This window comes from Salvelinus fontinalis, chromosome 24 (assembly GCF_029448725.1).
Source record: "Salvelinus fontinalis isolate EN_2023a chromosome 24, ASM2944872v1, whole genome shotgun sequence".
NCBI classification, from domain to species: Eukaryota; Metazoa; Chordata; class Actinopteri; order Salmoniformes; family Salmonidae; genus Salvelinus; species Salvelinus fontinalis.
In genome coordinates this window covers 39933213-39958573 of record NC_074688.1, presented here as the reverse complement: position 1 = coordinate 39958573, position 25361 = coordinate 39933213, and the positions used below count along the sequence as shown (strand labels likewise).

Genomic DNA, 25361 nt, shown 5'->3' with positions numbered 1-25361 from the left:
CGCTTTGAGAGTTCAGTGTGCCCTGTCCCTGCTCCACGCACTAGTAGGAAGGTGCTTATCATTAGCATGGTGCCTCCAGTTCCGGCACCACGCACCAGGTCTACAGTGCGCCGTATCCGGTCAGAGCCATCCGTCTCCCCAGCGCCATCTGAGCCATCCGTCTCCCCAGCGCCATCTGAGCCATCCGTCTCCCCAGCGCCATCTGAGCCATCCGTCTCCCCAGCGCCATCTGAGCCATTCGTCTGCCAGGAGCCTGCAAAGCCGCCCGTCTGCCATGAGCCTGCAAAGCCGCCCGTCTGCCATGAGCCTACAGAGCCATCCGCCAGACAGGAGCCGCTAGAGCCGTCAGCCAGACAGGAGCCGCTAGAGCCGCCCGCCAGACAGGATCTGCCAGAGCCGCCAACTAGACAGGATCTGCCAGAGCCGCCAACCAGACAGGATCTGCCAGAGCCGCCAACCAGACAGGATCTGCCAGAGCCGCCAGCGAGCCATGAGCAGCCAGAGCCGTCAGAGAGCCATGAGCAGCCAGAGCCGTCAGAGAGCCATGAGCAGCCAGAGCCATCAGAGAGCCATGAGCAGCCAGAGCCGTCAGAGAGCCATGAGCGTCGAGAGCCGTCAGCCTGCCATGAGCGTCGAGAGCCGTCAGCCTGCCATGAGCGTCGAGAGCCGTCAGTCTGCCATGAGCGTCGAGAGCCGTCAGCCTGCATGGACCTGCCAGAGCCGTCCAAACAGGACCTGCCAGAGTCCTTCAGCCGGGATCTGCCCCTTGTCCCGGTGTTGCCCCTTGTCCCGGTGCTGCCCCTTGTCCCGGTGCTGCCCCTTGTCCCGGTGCTGCCCCTTGTCCCGGTGCTGCCCCTTGTCCCGGTGCTGCCCCTTGTCCCGGTGCTGCCCCTTGTCCCGGTGCTGCCCCTTATTCCAGTGATGGTCCTTATCCTGGTGCTGCCCCTTGTTCTGGTGCTGCCCCTTGTCCCGGTGCTACCCCTTGTCCCGGTGCTGCCCCTTGTCCCGGTGCTAGCTGTTTATTTAGGGGAAGGTAGTGTTAGGGTGGTCAGTAGAAGGGGTAGAAAGAAGAGGGGAGTGACTATGGTGGTGCGGGGACAGCGTCCTGAACCGGAACCACCACCGTGGTCAACTGCCCACCCGGACCCTCCCCTGGACTTTGTGCTGGTGCGCCCGGCGTTCGCACCTTGGGGGGGGGGTACTGTAACAGTCCTGACCTATTTATGTTAGTTTTTATGTGTTTATGGTCAGGGCATGTGTTTTGGGTGGGCAGTCTATGTTATCTGTTTCTATGTTGGTTTCGGTTTGCCTGGTATGGCTCTTGATTAGAGGCAGGTGGTTTGCATTTTCCTCTAATCAAGAGTCATATTTAGGTAGGGCATTCTCACTGTTTGTTTGTGGGTGATTGTCTCCTGTGATGTCTTCGTTTGTGTTCGATGTATTCACTTTTGGAGCTGTTTGGCTGTTCGTGTGTTTCGATGTAACGTTCCTGTCCGTGAGTTTACGTTTGTGATGTGAGTTTATGTTCAGGTTCCGTTTTACGTCGTTTTGTTATTTTGTAGTTTTGAAAGTATTTTGTTTTTGTTTCGTGTTGCCATCAGTTTTCGTATTAATAATAAAGATGGCATATTTCCCTGACTCCGCATATTGGTCTGAAGATCCTTCTCTCCTCACCTCATCTGAGGATGAGGAAAGTGACAGCTCTTACAATCGCCGTGTTAGAATTCCAAAAATAACTTCATTACCACATAAGGCTTACGTTATGGCGACCGAGTGCCCAAAACCTGGGCGCAAAACTAATAGTACACAGTTCGACAGATATATGAAATAGCATCATAAAATGGCTCCTACTTTTGCTGAGCTTCCATTAGAATGTTGTACAAGGTGTCCTTTGTCAAGAACAATCGTTGTTTGGATTTAGAACGGCCTCTTTCCCTCTTGAATTAGCAAGCGCACTAGCCAAGTGGCGCAAAGCTCTCCTTTCTGAACAAAGGCACACAACGCAACACGCCTAATATCCCGAATAAATTTCAAAAATCTAATAAAACTATATTGAAAAAACATACTTTACGATGATATTGTCACATGTATCAAATAAAATCAAAGCAGGAGATAGTAGTCGCCTATAATGAAAGCTTATCAGAAGGCAATTCCAGGTCCAACCTCGCGCCTTCCTGAAAACAGGAAATGGGTGACACGTCATTCCAAGACGATTTATTCCAACTCAGACCAAGATAAACACTCCATTTCTTCTCTCACAGCCTCTTGACATCCAAGGGAAGGTGTATGACGTGCATGTATACTAATACGTATCATGCCCATTTATAGGCAGGACCTAGAAGAGAGCATCGATTTCAGATTTTCCACTTCCTGGTCAGGAAGTTTGTGCCAAATGAGTTCTGTTTTACTCACAGATATAATTCAAACGGTTTTAGAAACTAGAGAGTGTTTTCTATCCAATAGTAATAATAATATGCATATTGTACGAGCAAGAATTGAGTACGAGGCCGTTTGAAATGGGCACCTTTTATCTGGCTACTCAATACTGCCCCTGCAGCCCAAACAGGCTAAGTACAGAATCAATCATTAGGATGTTTTTAACATATAGCTTCAATAAAGTTCCAACCGGAGTATTCTTTCTTGTCTTCGTGAGCAATGGAACGTAAGTGACTTCCATGAGGAAAAACATGATCAGAAAATGGCTGCTTGATGGACACCGGACTGATTCTGCTATCATTCTCTCCCACAACATCATAGAAGTCTCATTATAATTTCTATTGACGGTTGACATCTAGTAGAACCCCTAGGCAGTGCACAATCATTCATATGTCAAGAGGATTTCATTAGGGACTCTGGTGAATACATACAAGATCAGATTTCTGATTCCTGTTTTGATTTCAACTCAGGATTTTGCCTGCCAATATGAGTTCTGTTAATCTCACAGACATAATTCAAACAGCTTTAGAAACTTTAGAGTGTTTTCTACCCAAAACTAATAATAATTTGCAAATATTAGCAACTTTGACTGAGGAGCAGGCCATTTGATATGGGCACCTTTTATCCAAGCTACTCAATACTGCCCCTTCAGCCATAAGAAGTTTTAAAGAGGAGTCCGTAATTTGCTTTCTAATGATCATGATCTTTTCTTCAAAGAAGTTCATGAATTTATTACTGCTGAAGTGAAAGCCATCCTCTCTTGGGGAATGCTGCTTTTTAGTTAGCTTTGCCCCTTGTCTCAATTAAGCTCAATTAAGTTGGAAAAATAGGATGATCGAGCAGCAGTGAGGGCTCTTCGATACTGCACGGTACTGTCTTTCCAAGCTAGTCAAAAGACTTCCAGTTTGGTGTGGCGCCATTTCCGTTCCAATTTTCTGGAAGCTTGCTTCAGAGTTTGGGTATTTTCTGTATACCAGGGAGCTAGTTTCTTATGACAAATGTTGTTAGTTTTTAGGGGTGCAGCTGCATCTAGGGTATTGCGCAAGGTTAAATTGAGTTCCACAGTTAGGTGGTTAACTGATTTTTGTCTTCTGACGTCCTTGGGTAGGCAGAGGGAGTATGGAAGGGCATCAAGGAATCTTTGGGTTGTCTGAGAATTTATAGCACAACTTTTGATGCTAATTGGTTGGGGTCTTAACAGATTATTTGTTTGCAAACGTAATAAAATGGTGGTCCGATAGTCCAGGATTATGAGGAAAAACATTAAGATCCACAACATTTATTCCATGGGACAAAACTAGGTCCAGAGTATGACTGTGACAGTGAGTAGGTACAAAGACATGATGGACAAAACCCACTGAGTCTATGATGGCTCCGAAAGCCTTTTGGAGTGGGTCTGTGGACTTTTCCATGTGAATATTAAAATCACCAAAAATGTCAATATTATCTGCTATGACTACAAGGTCCGATAGGAATTCAGGGAACTCAGTGAGGAACGCTGTATATGGCCCAGGAGGCCTGTAAACATTAGCTATAAAAAGTGATTGAGTAGGCTGAATAGATTTCATGACCAGAAGCTCAAAAGACAAATACGTCTTTTTTTTCCCCCGTATGTAAATGTATACAAAATAAAGAAACTGAAATATCACATTTACATAAGTATTCAAAACCTTTACTCAGTATTGTGTTGAAGCACTTTTGGCAGCGATTACAGCCTTGAGTCCTCTTGGATGTGAAGAGGGAGTGGAGAGGTTCCCACAGTGGGTAAGCAGACGGTGGAATGATTCTGTTTTCATTTTGGTATACGAAGAGGAACACACACACTCATACACACACACACACACACACACACACAGGGTGACGAAGGAATCATATGTAGGAGGCCTGTAAGTGCTGTCAGACTGTCAGACTCAATACTAACTCTTCCAGCATGAGTAGACACTACGTAATCTTTATTGGTATTGTTCATATAGACGTGTTTCATTCTGACACATTATAAGAACACATACTAATATTAACAAAGTAATATAGTGAAGGTATAGCAGGAAATTAATGTTTCCAAACAGAATAATCATTCCCCTTTTGAAATGAATATCAACGAGCCCTAAATCACGATATGACTATGTTTAAGTTAATATTTGTCCATCATATGTTTCCCATTGGTTTCTAATTGGACATCATGTGTTTCTTGGTGGTTTTTAATTGGACATCATGTGTTTCTTGGTGGTTTCTAATTGGACATCATGTGTTTCTTGGTGGTTTTTAATTGGACATCATGTGTTTCTTGGTGGTTTCTAATTGGACATCATGTGTTTCTTGGTGGTTTCTAATTGGACATCATGTGTTTCTTGGTGGTTTCTAATTGGACATCATGTGTTTCTTGGTGGTTTCTAATTGGACATCATGTGTTTCTTGGTGGTTTCTAATTGGACATCATGTGTTTCTTGGTGGTTTCTAATTGGACATCATGTGTTTCTTGGTGGTTTCTAATTGGACATCATGTGTTTCTTGGTGGTTTCTAATTGGACATCATGTGTTTCCCATTGGTTTCTAATTGGACATCATGTGTTTCTTGGTGGTTTCTAATTGGACATCATGTGTTTCTTGGTGGTTTCTAATTGGACATCATGTGTTTCTTGGTGGTTTCTAATTGGACATCATGTGTTTCTTGGTGGCTTCTATTTGGACATCATGTGTTTCTTGGTGTTTCTCTCTGGTCTCAGAAGGATGATGTAACACTTTGGAGCAAACAGACAGAATAGCAGTCCAAAGCTGGAGGCCAGGATGGCAAAGATCTCTACAGCTACTGTGTACTTCCCAGGAGAGCTGACGTAGGCAGGGATGAAGGAGATCCACACGGCACAGAATATCAGCATGCTGAAGGTGATGAACTTGGCCTCGTTGAAGTTGTCTGGTAGTTTCCTGGCCAGGAAGGCTAAGAGGAGACAGAGGGAGGCCAGCAGGCCGATGTAGCCGAGCACCAGAGAGAAGCCAACCACAGAGCCCACCTCACACTCCAGGACGACCCTCGGGCCCCGACCCTCTCTGTCCCCCCTCTCAGCCGGTCGGGGTGGAGCTAAGGCCAGCCACAGTACACAGATCAGCACCTGTAGAAGGGAACGGAGGTGGAAGGAAAACGCAAGCACAGTTACCATAATAACAAATAATTTGGTCAATGAAGGAAACAATTACATTCCAATAGAACATAGTAAAAACTAGATGTTCACCTGGATGAGTGTGCAGAGTGAGATACCCATCCTCTGCTGGGTGGGGCTGAAGTATCTCATCAGGTTCTCTCCAGGCAGAGTGGCCCTGAAGGCCACCAGCACCACCACAGTCCTGCTGAGCAGACAGGAGATGCAGAACACAAAGCTTATACCAAAGAGGGTGTGTCTCAGCATGCACGTCCATGGCTTCGGCTGGCCAATGAAAACCAGCGCACACAGGAAGCAGAGCTTGAGTGACAGCAGGAGCAGGAAGCTGAGCTCAGAGTTGTTGGCTTTCACCTGTAAAGAGACAGAAAATTATAATTTAGACAGAGTGATGTCAGAAATCACATCCTTATATGACACAATCTCATCTCTGTCCAGTACCTCTATATATGATCATATGATTCAACTCACCAGGGCCGTGTTACGGTAGTAGAGGAAGGTGGCCAGGGCACCGGCTGTCAGTGTTGCCCCGGAAACTGAGATGACAGACAGGATGACGCCCATGGTGTCGCTGTAGGAGAGGAAGTCCACCAGCTGGGGGATGCAGGCCGTACGATCAGGGTTGGACCAGAACCGCTCTGGACACCTAATACACTCAACTGACCCTGATAGAGAAGGAAGAAGAATGAGGAGTCCAAATCAGGACCAATCAGGGTTGAGGAAAAATATGAATTGGAATCAGAACCCTAGATAGACTACCTGTTGTGTTGCTGATCTCTCCCTCAGCGCAGGACAGACAGTCAAAGCAGCAAACAGGCCTCCCCTTCTGTACCGCATGCCTGGTACCAGGGGGACAGTCAGCACTGCATACAGACACAGGGGCCTACCAGAGAGGGGAGAGGACGATGTCATCATCATCATCATTGCTATTATCATCATTATTTCACAGGCAGGCTTGCTGGGCTCCTCTGGGGACTGTCAGGAAAATGACCACAATAATATCTCAAATTCAGTATCATGTTCCTCCTGAGCTGCTCAGCGTTCTAAGACACTGCATATCAATGCAAGAGGTGTCACTACATCCCCTGGTTCAAATCCAGGCTGTATTGCATTCGGCCGTGATTCGGAGTCCCATAGGGCGCACAATTGGTCCAGCGTCTTCCGGGTTTGGCTGGGGTAGGTCGCCATGGTAAAAAACAATTGTTCTTAACTGACTTGCCTAGTTAAAAAAAGACACCGTTCAGCGTCATGTTGATATTGTGTCTGAGATAACATTCCCCTGTTATTTATTCGGTCTTCTTTATGTCTTTCTCTTTTCTGTATGTCAGCTTCAGGGTGATAAACTCAATAGTTCTCTCTCTATCACTCACACACGCACACACACACACATACACACACACTCCTCTCTGCCTCAATGAAACTAAACGGAACAGTTCTCACCTCATCTCCGCTGCCCCCACCCCACACCACTTTATCCATGTCGATGTGGAACTGGTCTTCGGATCCCTCAGAGGACAGAAACTGTCCGACCTGGACAAACTCTGCTGTCCCCTCGGGGGTCACATGCCAGTTGATGATGTCATAAGAGGCAGGCGGATCACCATTCATGTCGAAGTGGAAAGATTCCCCCACAGGAGTACTGAAGTTCACTCCCCTCAGATAATGAACAATCTCAAAGAGAAAAGGGCATTGGAACAGGATTAAGAGTTAGAACCAGTTGTGGATTTTGTTCTTTAGAACTAAAACCTTACAAAGTGTTTCACTGTATCCTGACTGGAAACATTAGTGTTGTTAACTTGAAAACAGATCAACATGTTATTCTCACCTGGCTGGGCTGAAGCTTCCTGATATCAGGGCACTGTCCACCATTAAAGACTCCGTCCCCTGGTTGACAGGCCACCATATCCTGTATGGCGTAGGCGATGGCGTACACAGCCTTGTACACATTATAGCTGGCTCTCAGCTGAGACACGTCAGCATACTGGCTCTCCCCCTCACCTAGGATTTGTATTTTTTTATTTGTGCGTGACTGTTATTGAAAGTTGTATTGTCAATCTTGTTTTGTATTTAATGCCACTTTAAATGTGTACATGACACTGCAACAAAATTTCCTATTGGGGACAATAAAGTAAGTAAGTAAGTAGGATTGACACTTCATTTTACTGAGATAACATTGGGAATCAGGACAAAAAACAGAGATTTAGGTGTAAAGTCTCCCTCACGTATGACCTCTGACCCAGTACACTGTCGCCTGGACGACAGCGTCATGCTGAGGTCAACCCCCAGAGAACACCCAAACATCTCTTCCCACAATTCCCACACGAAGGGGTCGGACTTCTGGTAGTCCCCGTCTGGATGGAGGCGTGTGAGGAAAGGCCCCAGGCCGGGAATGTCAGCTTTCTTCAGGGCAAAACCGATTGTCCCTGCAAGAGAGGGCAGGTTCTTCGGGGCGGCGATAGTAGAGTAAGTGACCCAGGATTCTGAGGCAATCCACTGCTTATCTGTAATGTTCTGGCGGACAACCTCTTCCATCAGGGCCTGGAGAATCGTTAAAAAGATCAAGATGGTCAAGCTGAAATGCATGATTATCAATTAGGAAATGATTATGTCTATAAAAGGGCATCAAGTCATGGTAAGACACAAGGACACTGCTACAGCTGTGTTACAAATCATTAACAATACTCTGACCGGTAACTACTCACCCCTGAATGACCCGTGAATCCTACAAATGCCACCACCACTCTGGCAGTAGATCCTCTGATGGTGTCCACAATGTGCCTGATCTTTCTCTTAGACGGTAACTTGGGGATGACCATCAGTGAGAGAAAGGGAAGAGAGTCAGAAAAAATCAGAGAGAGCGTTTCTATTAGATTAGAAGAGAGGGGGAGTCAGAGTGAAAGAGAGAGAGAAAGATAGAGCAAAAGAGAGAGTATAATGCCAGAGTATAATGCCAGATCATCAGAGTGAGGTGGTACCTTGGGGAGGACCTCAGAGTAAGCGACACACACCCCAGATCCCTGGAGCTCTTGGAGAAGCAGCTGAACCCCAAACTTGCCATAGTCATCATCCTCTGACACCAGCCCGACCCACACCCATCTCAGCAGACGCAGCAGCTTGGCCATGCCCCGAGCCTGGAAGGCATCGCTGGGTACAGTCCGGAAGAACGAGGGGTACCTCAAGTTGTCACTCAAACACGCACAGGTGGCAAAGTAACTCACCTGGGAGAGAACAGAGCGAGAGAGACAGAGAGTGAGAGAGACAGTGAGACAGAGAGAGACAGGGAGTGAGTTCGACAGTGAGAGACAGAGAGACCGAGAGCGAGGGTCAAGGATAATTATAATTTGTAAGAGACAGAGAGCAGAGGGAGAAGGAAGGTAAACGTTAGAGAGAGAGAAATCTAGAAAGAGATTGAAATGTAATGTGAAAAGAGGAATCATCTCATCCCAACCTGTAATCCCACCCCTGCCTCACCATGGGTAAATCAAACGGCCCGAGGGTCTGTGCCACCACCATGGAGGCTGAGGAGTGGGCATCCCCGATGATGACGGGAACCTCGGGGGTTGTGCCACACTCTGTGCCCACCACGGAGGCCTCCTTGCCGCTCACCATGGCTAGGGCTGCCCCCAAGGTGAGGCCCTCTGACCGACATGTGTCAGAAGCCAGGAACCCCAGGGTGAGGTTAGGCAGGAGGGCTGGGTCACGGTTAATCTCCTCCACAGCAAAAATCATAGTCTGGAGCCAACGGTAAGCACGCTGTTTGAAACTGACAGACGGACGAAAGGATAAAACAGAGAAATAGGAGGTAACTGAATACAGATTACTGTTAGGTGAAAACACAATGACAAAAAGCTGTTATCACACAACATGCTGCATACATTGTACAGGTAGAATATTCCTTAATGCTCCTGAACTCCTGCTCTGGCAGAGGGGCTTCCACATGGATGGGGAACAGGCCCCCAATGACCACATCTCCTGCCCGATAAACACTGCCGGAGACCTGCTTAGCTATCAGCCGACAAGCCCCCTTTCCACCTCCATACAGACCCCGGACACACCCAGGGACATGGAGGCAGTAGAGCAGCCACAGCCAGCCCCAGAGGCTCATCACCTGGAGAGAGACAAGGCCGAAGACTGGGAGAGTGACAAGGCCGAAGACTGGGAGAGTTCTGTCACCTGTTGGAGAGAGACCAAACCAAGACCTTGCAGACAGAACACTCTGTAGACAGAAAGACATGATCAAAAAGTGCTTTCAATGAAGAGACACACCATACAACACAGACACCTGTAACCAGACATGTGAAACAACAGTGATAGATACACAAAACCTTGTTCTACCTCTGCCCTACCTGGCAACAGCAAACGTTATCCAGACAGACAGAGAGAGTGAGGATGAGTGTCTGTCAGTCTGGCATTTCCTGCAGTGTGAGAGTGAAAGAGGGAGAGGAAGAGGAGAGAAGGGGAGCTGCTGAAATAGGGAGAAATGAGCCCCAGGCTAAAAAACAAGCACACGGCCACCAGGGGGTGCTTGAAGGGAGGGAGGGGCAGGAGGGGGTTAATTGGGGACTTGTTATTGGAGGATAACTTGGGAACCAGGTAATTGGGGGTAATTGGAGGAAGCCTGTGAGGGTGATGTTATTGAAGGTAATGTGTAGTACAGGAGATACAGTATCTATTCTTCAACAACATCTGATGGATCCATTCAGACAGATTTTACATCATACTGTACTATAAATTATTTTATTAAGTAAAAAGTGAAATTGTGACTAAATGGATTAGAGAGATGCATGGCGAGAAATAGAGAAATATATAGAGAGAGAGAGAGAGAGAGAGACCACTTCTATGAAAATTGGAAGACACTAAACGAACATTAACACAAAGACTTATCTATTCAAAATAGAGGTGTAGATAATCCAGCTCAGGTACATCCTGTTTCCATTGATCATCTTTGAGATGTTTCTACATTTTGATTGCAGTCCACTTGTGGTAAAATCAATTGACTTGATGTGAATTGGAAAAGCACACACCTATCTATTTAAGGTCCTACAGTTGACAATGTATGTCAGAGCAAAAACAAAACCATGAGGTCGAAGGAGTTGTCTGTAGAGCTCCGAGACAGGATTGTGTCAAGGCACAGATCTGGGTAAGGGTACCAAAACATTTCTGCAGCATTGAAGTTCCCCGGGAACACTGTGGCCTCCATCATCCATAAATGGAAGAAGTTTGGAACCGTCAAGACTCTTGCAAGAGCTGGCCGCCAAGCCAAACTGAGATATCGGGGGAGAAGGGCCTTGGTCAGTGAGGTGATCAAGAACCTAATGGTCACTGACAGAGCTCTGGCGTTCCTCTGTGGAGATGGGAGAACCTTCAAAAAGGACAGCCATCTCTGCAGCAATCCACCAATCAGGCCTTTATGGTAGAGTGGCCAGATGGATGCCACTCCACAGTAAAAGGCTACACAACCGCACCGCATTGAGTTTTCCAAAAGGCATCTAACGGACTCGCAGACCATGAGAAGCAAGATTATCTGGTTTGATGAAATCAAGATTGAACTCTTTGGCCTGAATGCCAAGCGTCACGTTTGGAGGAAACCTGGCACCATCCTTAAGGTGAAGAATGGTGTTGGCAGCATCGTGCTGTGGAGTTGTTTTTCAGCGGCAGGGACTGGGAGACTAGTCAGGATCGAGTGAAAGATGAATGGAGCTAAGTACAGAGAGATCCTTAAATGAAAACCTGCTACAGACCGCTCAGCACCACAGACTGGGGCAAAGATTCACCTTCCAACAGGACAACAACTCTAAGAACACAGCCAAGACCACGCAGGAGTGGCTTGGGGCCAAGTTTCTGAATGTCCTTGAGTGGCCCAGCCAGAGCCTGGACTTGAACCCGATCGAACGTATCTGGAGAGACCTGAAAATAGCTGTGCAGCGACCCTCCCCATCCACCCTGACAGAGGATCTGCAGAGAAGAATGGGAGAAACTCCCCAAATACAGGTGTGACACGCTTGTAGCATTATACTCAAGAAGACTACAGGCTGTAATCGCTGTCAAAGGTGCTTCAACAAAGTACTGAGTTAAGGGTCTGATTACTTATGTAAATGTGATATTTCCAGGGTATTTGTGATAAGTGATTTTTATTTTTTTAACTTCCTAACGCTAAGGGTCAGATTATTATTTATTTTTTTAAATAACGTGCCTAACGTAAACTGACATTTTCTCTGGCCCAGATCGTAGAATATGCATATAATTTACAGATTGGGAGAGAAAACACTCCAAAGTCTCCAAAATTGTCAAAATATTGTCTGTGAGTATAACAATACTTATTCTGCAAGCGAAAACCTGAGAAAATGTAACTCGGAAGTGATATATATTTTTTTTAACTGTGTTTCCTGGCCCGTCTAACCTTCATTTAACGGGGTATCAACCAGATTCCTTTTCCAATGGCTTCTTCAGGCTGTGACCAGGCTTTAGACATAGTTTCAGGCTTTTATTTTGAAAAGTGAGCGAGTTTTTTCAAAAGTCCTCTGAATACTTCCTGCGCGCAAGAGAGGGGCACCCCATTTTGTGGGGTGAAATATTATCGATTATGTTTGTTAAAAACTTCTTATGGCTGCAAGCCCTAAGTCGGGATCAATATGACAACAGCCACTTCAAGTGCAGGGCGCGAAATTCAAAATATATTTTTTTGAAATATTTAACTTTCACACATTAACAAGTCCAATACAGCAAATGAAAGGTACACATCTTGTGAATCCAGCCAACATGTCCGATTTTTTAAAGGTTTTACAGCGAAAACAGCACATATATTTATGTTAGCTCACCACCAAATACAAAGAAGGACAGACATTTTTCACAGCACAGGTAGCATGCACAAAGCCAACCTACCTAACCAAGAACCAACCAAACTAACCAACAAACAACTTCATCAGATGACAGTCTTATAACATATTATTCAATAAATCTATGTTTTGTTCGAAAAATGTGCATATTTGAGGTATAAATCATAGTTTACATTGCAGCTACATTCAGAAATTGCACCGAAAGCAGACAGAATAATTACAGACACCAACGTCAAATACCTAAATACTCATCATAAAACATTTCTGAAAAATACATAGTGTACAACAAATGAAAGACAAGCATCTTGTGAATCCAGCCAATTTTTCCGATTTCTTAAGTGTTTTACAGCGAAAACACAATATAGCGTTATATTAGCTTACCACAATAGCCAGAAACACAAGCCATTCCCAAGCAGCAAAAGTTAGCGATCGTAACAAACCAGCAAAAGATATATAATTTTTGACTAACCTTGATAAGCTTCATCAGATGACAGTCCTATAACATCAGGTTATACATACACTTATGTTTTGTTCGAAAATGTGCATATTTAGAGCTGAAATCAGTGGTTATACATTGTGCTAACGTAGCATCTTTTTCCCACAACGTCCGGATATTTTTCTGACACTCAACTATTCTGACCAAATAACTATACATAAACGTTACTAAAAAATACATGTTGTTTCGGAAATGATAGACATTATTTCTTAATGAATTTGCAATAATTTCGAAAAACCTGTTTTGCTTTGTCATTATCGGTATTGTGTGTACACTGATTAGGGGGGGGGGGACTATTTTAGAATAAGGCTGTATTGTAACAAAATTCAAAGGGTCTGAATACTTTTCGAATGCACTGTATATCAACGAATTGGCGAGGGCATTAGAACAGACTGCAGCATCCGGGCCTCACCCTACTAGAATCTGAAGTCAAATGTCTACTGTTTGCTGATGATGTGGTGCTTCTGTCCCCAACCAAGAAGGGCCTACAGCTGCACCTAAATCTTCTGCAAATATTCTGTGAGACCTGGGCCCTGACTGTAAATCTCAGTAAGACAAAAATAATGGTGTTCCAAAAAATGTTCAGTTTCCAGGACCACAAATACGAATTCCATCTAGACACCGTTGCCCTAGAGCACACAAACTATACATACCTTGGCCTAAACATCACTGCCACAGGTAACTTCCACAAAGCTGTGAAGGCAAGAAGGGCCTTCTAAACCATGAAAAGGAACATAAAATTCATACCACTTAGGATCTGGCTATAAAGACATGAATCAGTAATAGAACCCGCTGCCCTTTATGCAGAGCAGAATTACGGTGGCTACAGGAACGTAGGAGGGAGAGGAGGTCTGTTCCCGGTCACACTCGCTCGTCCACGATTCCCACCTCGCCTCCGAGGAATACCGGAAGTTCCCGAAGTCTACATTGACGGAAGAATCCAACGTCACCCGAGTTCCCTCGGGAATCACAGAGGGCAGTCGACTCATCTCCTCTGGAGCCCATGCAACAGGGAAGGGCTAGATTGTCTCCTGTTGAACACTTGCGCCGACTGAGCACCAAGAGCTGTCTGTATTGTGGTACTAAAGAACACTACATATCTATCTGTCCATTAAAAGACCAGGGTCATCAGTAGGTACGAGTATGCTGGTGAGCTGTACGGGGAGCTTCAAAAATCCCTTTACTCGTACCCATCTTCATGCCATCCTGCTGTTGGGGGACCGGTCCAAATCTCTCCGGGTGCTCATTGACTCTGGGGCCGACGATAGTTTTATGGACACTACCCTGGTGTCGGAGCTGGGTATCTCTACACAACTCCTCTTCATTCCCATGGACGGCACTGCGCTGGATGTGTGCTCTATTGGCAAAGTTACCAGCAATATGGTTCCTATCAACCTGCGAGTGTCAGATAATCACAGTGAGTCTTTGCACTTCCTGCTCATTGAAATGCCTTATGCACCCATGGTTTTGGGGTTTGAGGTCATGTCTCCAGAGGCACAATCCCCTGATCGGCTGGACTACTGGATCTATCATGGGCTGGAGCCCGTTCTGTCACACGCATTGTCTGAAGTCAGCACGGCCTGCCCCGAACATCTTTCAGCAGGCTAGGAAAAAGCCTCGGATCTCTCCGCCGTTCCCGCGGAGTGCCAGGACCTCCAGGAGGTTTTCAACAATGCTCTCGCCACATCTCTTCCTCCGCATCAACCCTACGACTGCGATATTGACCTTTTCCCGGGCACAACACCACCTCGGGGGCAAATTTGTTCTCTGTCGGGTCCGTAGACCAAGACTATGGAAAGGTACATTTGGGACTCTCTTGCGGCAAGGAGTTGTCGTCCATCTGCCTCCCCCACCGGCTCAGGGTTCTTCTTTTTATAGTAAAAGGACAAAACCCTGCATCTGTGTATCAACTATCGGGGGCTTAATGACATCACGGTTAAAAAACGTGACCCACTAACCACTCATCTCCTCTGCTTTCGAGCGTCTGCAGGGGCCTACCATCTTCTCGAAGTTGGAACTTCAGAAAGCCTACCATCTGGTTCGGATACGGGAAGGAGATGAATGGAAGACAGCTTCAACACGGCTAGCGTGTGCCACGAGTAACTGGTGATGCCATTCTGACTGCTCCCTCAGTGTTCCAAGCCCTGGTTAATGATGTGCTCCGTTATAAGTTGAACCAATTCATGTTTGTCTACATCGACAACATCCTAATTTTTTCCTGGTCAGCACAAGAGCAAGTCCTTCAGGTCCGACAGGTCCTCCAGCAACTCCTGGAGAAACAGATTTTGGTTAAAGCAGAGAAATGTGAATTACATCACTCCACCATCTCCTTCCTAGGATACATCATCGCTGCAGGAACTATTCAGATGAATTCTAACAAGGTGAGATCGGTGGTGGATTGGCCTCAACCCAAATTCAGAGTGCTGCTGCAACGTTTTCTGGGGTTTGCTAATTTCTTCCGGGGTTTCGTCCGGTGTTACCTCACCCTGGCTTCCCCCCTCTCAGCACTCACCTCTCACAAGGTTCCTTTCATGTGGTCTCCAGCAGCAGACCGGCGTTCTCTGACCTCGAGCATCGATTCACGACAGCTCCCATCATAATCCATTTGCACCCGTCCCATTAGTTTGTTTTGGAGGTCGATGCCTCAGACGTCGGAGTGGGGGAGATCCTGTCCCAGTGTTCTGCATACCAAAAACTGCATACCAGCGCCTACCTTTCCCATTGTCAAAACCTAGCTGAGAGGAAGTATGAGGTGGGAAATTGAGAGCTACTCGTGGTTAAGATGTTGTTGGAGAAGTGGAGGCACTGGTTAGAGGAGGCAGAACATCCATTCTTAGCGTGGACTGACCATTAAAATCCTGCAATATCTCCGCACCGCCAAATGCCTCATCTTAAGGCAGGCTCGATGGGCGCTGTTATTCACTCGTTTTAATTTCACTATCTCTTACCGCCCTGGGTCCAAGAATGTCAAATCTGACGTGCCCTCACGCTTGTATAGCCCTGCTGTGGTTGTCCCGAACTCTGCCCGTTCTCCATTCCTGGAATGGGCACATTCCTCTAAACTCACCTGCCATCCTGGCTCCCGTTGGACGACAACGTTTATGGCTCTCGTTTTCGGGGACACCATGGTACCTGATGTCCCCGAGTTCGTCGCCGCCTGCACTGTGTCCACAGAATAATACTCCGTGGAAAGCTCCCTTGGGCCTCCTTCAATCACTCCCTATTCCTCACTGCCCCTGGTCTCATATATCCCTGGACTTCAATGGTCTCCCTCCATCAGATGGCAACACAGCCATCCTAACATGGACGTGGATAGGTTTTCCAAAGCCTACCATTTCATTCCCCTTCCCAAGTTACCCTCAGCCAAGGAGACGGCCCAACTCATGGTGCAGCACGTCTTCCAGACCCATGGACTTCCGGTCAACATAGTCTCCGATCACGGTCCTCCGTTCCCGTCCCGGTTCTGGAAGGCGTTCTGCACGCTCATTGGGTCGTCTGCCAGCCTGTCCTCTGGCTTTCATCCTTAGTCTAATGGCCAGTCAGACTGAGCCAATCAGGACCTGGAAATGGCTCTTCATTGTCTCGTCACCACCAACCCCACCACCTGGAGCCAGAAACTTGTGTGGGTGGAATACGCCCGCAACACCCTTCACTTGTCTCTCGCCCTTTGAGTGTTCCCTGGGCTATCAGACCACGCTCTCCCTGACTGTGGAGTTTTTCAGGATAAAAGAATAACGGGGCTTCCCGAGTGGCGCAGTGTCATTACATCCTGGTTCGATCCCAGGCTGTGTCATAACAGGCCGTGACCAGGAGTCCCATAGAGCGGCACACAATTGGCCCAGCATCATCCAGTTTAGGGGAGGGTTTGACCGGTGGGGCTTTACTTCACTCTTTGCACTCTAGCGACTGCTTGTGGCGGGCAGGGCGCCTGCAGACTTACTTCGGTCATCAGTTGAATGGTGTTTCCTCCGACACATTGGTGCAGCTGACTTCTGGGTTAAACGAGCAGGTGATAAGAAGCACAGCTTGGCAGGTCATGTTCCGGAGAACACATGACTCGACCTTCGCATCTCCCGAGCTCTTTGAGGAGTTGCAGTGATAAGACAAGATCGCAATCACAAATTTGGGGAGAAAAAGGGGGTAAAATGTAAATAATAAAGAAACGGAATGGAGTGCGGGGTATCGGGAAGGACGGGAGCAGGTAGCTGACTAGTGGTGGCTATTCAGTAACCTGATGATCTGAGTGTAACGATTCTCGTCTGGTGAAGGAGAAGAGGACCAAAATGCAGCGTTGTAAGTGTTCGTCATAATTTAATTGAAAACTGAATACTACACAAAATAACAACGAGGAGAAAACAAAACAGTTCTGCAAGGTGAACAGACACTACACAGAAAATAAACACCCACAACCAAAATGAGGAAAACAGGCTACCTAAGTATGATTCTCAATCAGAGACAACGATCGTCAGCAGCCTCTGATTGAGAACCATACAAGGCCAAACACAGAAAAATAACAACATAGAAAAAAGAACATAGACTACCCACCCCAACTCACGCCCTGACCAACCTAACACAAAGACATAAAAAAGGAACTAAGGTCAGAACGTGACACTGGGGGGGATAAGTGAGAAGCTATTTTGTGTAGATCGTTGACAAAAAATGACAATTAAATACATTTTAATCCCACTTTGTAAAATATCAAATGTGGGAAAAAGGGGTCTGAATACTTCCCGATGGCACTGTATAACTGACGTTACTAGGCAACAGGGTAGATAATAAACAGTATATATAACTGAAGTGACTTGGCAACAGGATAGATAATAAACAGTATATATATAACTGAAGTTACTAGGCAACAGGGTAGATAATAAACAGTATATATAACTGAAGTTACTAGGCAACAGGGTAGATAATAAACAGTATATATAACTGAAGTGACTTGGCAACAGGTTAGTAATAAACAGTATATATAACTGAAGTTACTAGGCAACAGGGTAGATAATAAACAGTATATATAACTGAAGTTACTAGGCAACAGGATAGATAATAAACAGTATATATAACTGAAGTGACTTGGCAACAGGGTAGATAATAAACAGTATATATAACTGAAGTGACTTGGCAACAGGATAGATAATAAACAGTATATATAACTGAAGTTACTTGGCAACAGGTTAGTAATAAACAGTATATATAACTGAAGTTACTAGGCAACAGGGTAGATAATAAACAGTATCTATAACTGAAGTGACTAGGCAACAGGTTAGTAATAAACAGTATATATAACTGAAGTTACTAGGCAACAGGGTAGATAATAAACAGTATATATAACTGAAGTGACTTGGCAACAGGATAGATAGTAAACAGTATATATAACTGAAGTGACTTGGCAACAGGGTAGATAATAAACAGTATATATAACTGAAGTTACTAGGCAACAGGGTAGATAATAAACAGTATATATAACTGAAGTGACTTGGCAACAGGTTAGTAATAAACAGTATATATAACTGAAGTGACTAGGCGGTAAGATAGATAATAAACAGTAGAAGCAGGATATGTGATCAAAAAAAGTTTGTGCAAAAATGGTCACTGCAGATAGTCTGGGTATACAGTTCCAGTCAACAGTTTGGACACACCTAATAATTACAATTTTTTTTTAAACTATTTTCCACAGAAGGAGGGTTGTATGGCAATGAAACTCGTTTGGAGAATAGTTAATAACACAGTGTCCAAAGAAGGGCCAGATGTAAACAGGATGGTGTCATTTGCGTAGAGTTGGATCAGGGAATCACCAGCAGCAAGAGCGACATCATTGATATATACAGAGAAAAGAGTTGGCCCGAGAATTGAACCCTGTGGTACCCCCATACAGACTGCCAAAGGTCCGGACAACAGGCCCTCCGATTTGACACACTGAACTCTGTCTGCGAAGTAGTTGGTGAACCAGGCGAGTTAGTCATTTGAGAAACCAAGGCTATTGAGTCTACCGATAAGAATACGGTGATTGACAGAGTCGAAAGCCTTGGCCAGGTCGATGAAGACGGCTGCACAGTACTGTCTTTTATCGATGGCGGTTATGATATTGTTTAGTACCTTGAGCGTGGCTGAGATGCACCCATGACCAGCTCGGAAACCGGATTGCACAGCGGAGAAGGTACTGTGGGATTCTAAATGGTCAGTGATCTGTTTATTAACTTCTTCTGGCTGCAAGCCCGAGGCCGGCCACAATATGACAACAGCCACTTCAAGTGCAGGGCGCGAAATTCAAAATATATTTTTTAGACATATTTAACTTTCACACATTAACAAGTCCAATACAGCAAATGAAAGGTACACATCTTGTGAATCCAGCCTACATGTCCGATTTTTAAAATGTTTTACAGCGAAAACAGCACGTATATTTATGTTAGCTCACCACCAAATACAAAAAAGGACAGACATTTTTCACAGCACAGGTAGCATGCACAAAGCCAACCTAACTAACCAAGAACCAACCAAACTAACCAACAAACAACTTCATCAGATGACAGTCTTATAACATGTTATTCAATAAATCTATGTTTTGTTCGAAAAATGTGCATATTTCAGGTATAAATCATAGTTTACATTGCAGCTACAATCAGAAATTGCACCGAAATAGAGGCCTCCCGGGTGGCGCAGTGGTCTAGGGCACTGCATCGCAGTGCTAACTGCGCCACCAGAGTCTCTGGGTTCGCCCCCAGGCTCTGTCGCAGCCGGCCGCGACCGGGAGGTCCGTGGGGCGACGCACAATTGGGCCAGCGTCGTCCGGGTTAGGGAGGGTTTGGCCGGTAGGGATTTCCTTGTCTCATCGTGCTCCAGCGACTCCTGTGGCGGGCTGGGCGCAGGGCGCGCTAACCAAGGGGGCCAGGTGCACGGTGTTTCCTCCGACACATTGGTGCGGCTGGCTTCCGGGTTGGATGCGCGCTGTGTTAAAGAAGCAGTGCGGCTTGGTTGGGTTGTGCTTCGGAGGACGCATGGCTTTCGACCATCGTCTCTCCCGAGCCCGTACGGGAGTTGTAGCGATGAGTCAAGATAGTAATTACTAGCGATTGGATACCACGAAAATTGGGGAGAAAAGGGGTAAAATAAAAAAATAAATATAAAAATAAAATAAAAATTGCACCGAAAGCAGACAGAATAATTACAGACACCAACTTCAAATACCTAAATACTCATCATAAAACATTTCTGAAAAATACATAGTGTACAGCAAATGGAAGACAGGCATCTTGTGATTCCAGCCAATATTTCCGATTTCTTAAGTGTTTTACAGCAAAAACACAATATAGCGTTATATTAGCTTACCACAATAGCCAGAAACACAAGCCATTCCCCATTAGCAAAAGTTAGCGATCGTAACAAACCAGCAAAAGATATATAATTTTTGACTAACCTTGATAAGCTTCATCAGATGACAGTCCTATAACATCAGGTTATACATACACTTATGTTTTGTTCGAAAATGTTCATATTCAGAGCTGCAATCAGCGGTTATACATTGTGCTAACGTAGCATCTTTTTCCCACAACGTCCGGATATTTTTCTGACACTTTTTCTGACACACATATTCTGACCAAATAGCTATTCATAAACATAACTAAAAAATACATGTTGTATAGGACATGATAGATACACTAGTTCTTAATGCAATCGTCGTGTTAGAATTCTAAAAATAACTTCATTACGACATCCAGCTTAGGTATATGTAACGGTTGTCCTCCTCCTCTTCGGACGAAGAGGAGGAGTAGGGATTGGACCAAAGCGCAGCGTGATAATTTGACATAATGAAGTTAATTAAAGAAAAGACGAAAACCGAAAAACACTTCAACAAACTACAAAATAACAAACGAACGTAGACTGACCTAAAACATGTGAACTTACATATAACGAAGAACGCACGAACAGGTACAGACTACAAACAAACGATACAGTCCCGTGTGGTAACATATACGGACACAGGAGACATTCACCCCCAAACAAACAGTGTGAACAGCCTACCTTTATATGGTTCTCAATCAGAGGAAAAGTCAAACACCTGTCTCTGATTGAGAACCATATAAGGCAAATTACAAATGACCTAAACATAGAAACACAAAACATAGAATGCCCACCCCAACTCACACCCTGACCAACTAAACACATACAAAAATAACAGAAAACAGGTCAGGAACGTGACAGTATAGCGAGAGAGTACCCAAAAGCTGGGCGCAAACGACTAGCACAACATGTTCGACAGATATATGAAATAGCATCATAAAATGGGTCCTACTTTTGCTGATCTTTCATCAGAATGTTGTACAAGGGGTCCTTTGTCGGGAACAATCGTTGTTTGGATTTAGAACGGCCTTTTTCCCTCTCGATTTAGCAAGCATACTTGCCAAGTGGCGCGAATCTCTCCATGGCAACAAACGGAAGAGAACGGAACACGGCAAAACTCCCGGGGTTGGAGCTCCAGGCCTCCCTGGGGACAGAGGGGAGTGCACCCCAGCTGGAGGTGCTGCTCCTGGGGGAGATCTGAAGAGGAGACCTGGGTCTTTCACAGCTGGGACCAGGCCCACAGAGAAATGGTTGTTATGGAAACAGCTATACTCCCTTTAGATTTCCAAAAACGTGGGGTCTATGTTTTGCTGTGACCCCTGATACACTCATACACACACTTTAAGTTATGGCTTTCTGCCATGCATTTACTTACCTTTTCACATGGTCTGCCACTGTAGGCCTTCATGTGTGTTGGTGTGTGATGCAATTATTTGTATGTTTTTCTAGAGATAGTATTCTCTAGAGGCGTAAGGGCCATTTGAGTTTAGAAAATTAGGCCAATGGGGACGTGTGTGTACTCTCCATGTGTCAATCTGTGTGTGTGTGTGTGTTTTCTGTCTGAGTGTGTGCGTGCGTGTGAATGAGTTTCATTTTAGAAGCTGTATCCGGTGCGGACTGAGTGTGTATTCACCCCCCTGCTCAGTCCGTAGCCGCCCTGCCAGATGTAAACATCAAGTCACCACTGCTCTTATACAGTAGGATCCAAGGTGACCAGAAGGTCAGTGAAGAGGAACCATGGAGCCAAGAGGTAAGAAACCTCTTCAATAGTCTCTCTTCAAAACTGTGTAGTGAGTGAGTGAGTGAGTGAGTGAGTGAGTGAGTGAGTGAGTGAGTGAGTGAGTGAGTAAATGAGTGATTTCTTTGGCTCTGATAAATACTTGTATTTTATTGATGGTATGCTTACCAAGCATCTGTATACAAGGGGCTCCCAAGTGGCGCAGCGGTCTAAGGCACTGCATCTCAGTGCTAGAGGCGTCACTACAGACCCTGGTTTGTTTCCAGGCTGTATTAACATCACCTGTGATTGGGAGTCCCATAGGGCGGCACACAATTGGGCCAGCGTCGTCTGGGTTAGGGTTTGGCCAGGGTAGGCAATCATTGTAAATAAGAATTTGTTCTTGACTAGTTAAATAGCATAATAAAAATACATTTACTAAAGGGCTATCTTTATGAGGAACATTCATGATTATAGTTTGGTCATTCCAAACTAGCTCTCACAGTTTTACAAATCAGAATAAGACATTCATCCATGTTTCCCGAACGTCAAATTTCAAAGCTATTGTAAACGTCACATTTTTAAGAGTTTCAGTTTAAGTTTAAGTTTAGGCATTAACTCCAAAATCTAGAATGAACTCCAAATGGTTAAAGGTAAGGGTTAAGGTTTGGGATAGGCTTAAAACAATTAAAACAAAACAAATGCTTACACCCATCCTCCATCCCCATCCACAACACTTTAGCTAATCTGAAACCTATTTGAAAGTCACAGCGCTCACTGTTGCCCCTAGTGGCCGTTTTCCACGTCATCTCCTGACGTCCTCAGACATGGGTGGATGTCGAACACTGACTTGTATCACGGGTGACTTGGCTGCATATTCCACAGCCACAGTCATTTAGCAACTTTGAGGATTTGTAGGCTGTGTTTTAGCATGGTTTAACCCTCTAGAGTCAATCTAAGTAATACATTTTTTTAAATCCCCTTAAAAAAAATAGGTCAGTTTAAGATAGAGATATCAATTTTTGCACCGGATGAATCTTAAGCCACCGCATCCGGCGATGTTGCACTTCCGCATCTGCGGTGAAAGATGGCAGAGCTAGAGCAGCGAGACATGAGACTTCTGCGGTGAAAGGTGGCAGAGCTAGAGCAGTGAGACATCTGCGGTGAAAGGTGGCAGAGCTAGAGCGGTGAGACATGAGACTTCTGCGGTGAAAGGTGGCAGAGCTAGAGCGGTGAGACATCTGCGGTGAAAGGTGGCAGAGCTAGAGCGGTGAGACATGAGACTTCTGCGGTGAAAGGTGGCAGAGCTAGAGCAGTGAGACATCTGCGGTGAAAGGTGGCAGAGCTAGAGCGGTGAGACATGAGACTTCTGCGGTGAAAGGTGGCAGAGCTAGAGCGGTGAGACATGAGACTTCTGCGGTGAAAGGTGGCAGAGCTAGAGCAGTGAGACATCTGCGGTGAAAGGTGGCAGAGCTAGAGCGGTGAGACATGAGACTTCTGCGGTGAAAGGTGGCAGAGCTAGAGCGGTGAGACATGAGACTTCTGCGGTGAAAGGTGGCAGAGCTAGAGCAGTGAGACATCTGCGGTGAAAGGTGGCAGAGCTAGAGCGGTGAGACATGAGACTTCTGCGGTGAAAGGTGGCAGAGCTAGAGCGGTGAGACATGAGACTTCTGCGGTGAAAGGTGGCAGAGCTAGAGCGGTGAGACATGAGACAACTGCGGTGAAAGGTGGCAGAGCTAGAGCAGTGAGACATCTGCGGTGAAAGGTGGCAGAGCTAAAGCAGTGAGACATCTGCGGTGAAAGGTGGCAGAGCTAGAGCAGTGAGACATCTGCGGTGAAAGGTGGCAGAGCTAGAGCAGTGAGACATGAAACATCTGAGGTGAAAGGTGGCAGAGCTAGAGTGGTGTTTGTCAGACCGGGAGACATCCCGAATATCGGTCATCTCACGAAAACGTCTGTAGCGTCCAAACAGATTGACCTACAAACTATTATGACCACTGTATGGAAAGGGGAGACTCTCATTTTGCTCTATGACCCCCACAATTGTCACATGACTTGTCTAAAGGTAACCGGTACCGGTTAAAAAAAACGTATGGAAGTATGAAAGTAGTTTTGTGCATACGCAAAAAATGGATTGAATATGTGTAAAAAAATGTTTTAAATATATTTCCTGAGCTTTCTTATTGTCATGCCCTGATCTGTTTCACCTGTCCTCGTTATTGTTTCCACCCCCTCCAGGTGTCGCTTGTTTTCCCCAGTGTATTTATCCCTGTTTCCTGTCTCTCTGTGCCAGTGTATTTATCCCTGTGTTTGTCAGGCCCTGACCTTAGAGTTCCTTTTTATGTCTCTAGGGCGTGAGTTGGGGTGGGCATTCTATGTTTTGTGTTTCTATGATTTTCTATTTCTATGTTTTGGCCAGGTAGGGTTCTCAATCAGGGACAGCTGTCTATCGTTGTCTCTGATTGGGAACCATACTTAGGTAGCTTTTTTTCCCACCGTTCTTTGTGGGAGGTTGTTTTTGTTTGTTGGCACTATTGCCTTTAGCTTCACGGTTTGTTTTGTATGGTTTATTGTTTTTTTGTCGGCGTCATTTTTAAATAAAGTAAAATGTACGCTCACCACGCTGCACCTTGGTCCTCATCCTTCAACAGCCGTGACAGTGTTTCCTGTCTCTCTGGGCCAGTGTATTTATCCCTGTGTTTCCTGTCTCTCTGTGCCAGTGTATTTATCCCTGTGTTTCCTGTCTCTCTGGGCCAGTGTATTTATCCCTGTTTCCTGTCTCTCTGTGCCATTTCGTCTTGTATGTTTCCAAGTCAACCAGCATTTTTCCCGTTCTCCTGCTTTTTGCATTCTCCTTTTTTCTAGTCCTCCCGGTTTTGACCCTTGCCTGTTTCTGGACCTTGTACCCGCCTGCCTGACCATTCTGCCTGCCTTGACCAGGAGCCGGTCTGCCACTCTGTACCTCCTAGACTCTGATCTGGTTTTGACCTTTTTGCCTGTCCACGACCATTCTCTTGCGTACCCCTTTGTATTGATACACATTGTAAGACTCCAACCATCTGCCTCCTGTGTCTGCATCTGGGTCTCGCCTTGTGTCTTGATACTTATACCTCCTATATAACACTTACAAACACTTATTTTTGCCATTTATGAATGTGTTATTCAATGCGTTTCTCTGGACTATAGTGGTGAAGGCCAAAATAAATACTTTGTTAAATACTTTTTCATATACTTTTTTTTACATCTAAAGGGGTCCTCAAATTCAAAATCAAATAGCTAAATGATCCATACTATGACCGTCTTAAAACTTTTCAATGTGTTAGCTTACAACCCCCTCACAACAGATTAGACTTTTAACAATGAATTGTGTTAAGAGGGGACCA

General features: G+C 45.5%; 1 protein-coding gene across 1 annotated transcript; it reads right to left on the bottom strand.

Moving 5' to 3' along the window:
* Window positions 1–4988: 4988 nt before the first annotated feature.
* On the bottom strand, window positions 4989–11210 carry LOC129822425 (extracellular calcium-sensing receptor-like). The gene is made up of 11 exons (XM_055880706.1): window positions 9464–11210; window positions 9060–9351; window positions 8564–8806; window positions 8291–8389; window positions 7811–8126; window positions 7414–7586; window positions 7029–7259; window positions 6348–6471; window positions 6060–6253; window positions 5664–5942; window positions 4989–5543 (listed from the first exon to the last, which is right to left on the bottom strand). Exons 1-11 carry the CDS (start codon window positions 9820–9822, stop codon window positions 5115–5117), a joined length of 2739 nt encoding a protein of 912 aa, XP_055736681.1. The 5' UTR covers window positions 9823–11210; the 3' UTR covers window positions 4989–5114.
* Window positions 11211–25361: the final 14151 nt, after the last annotated feature.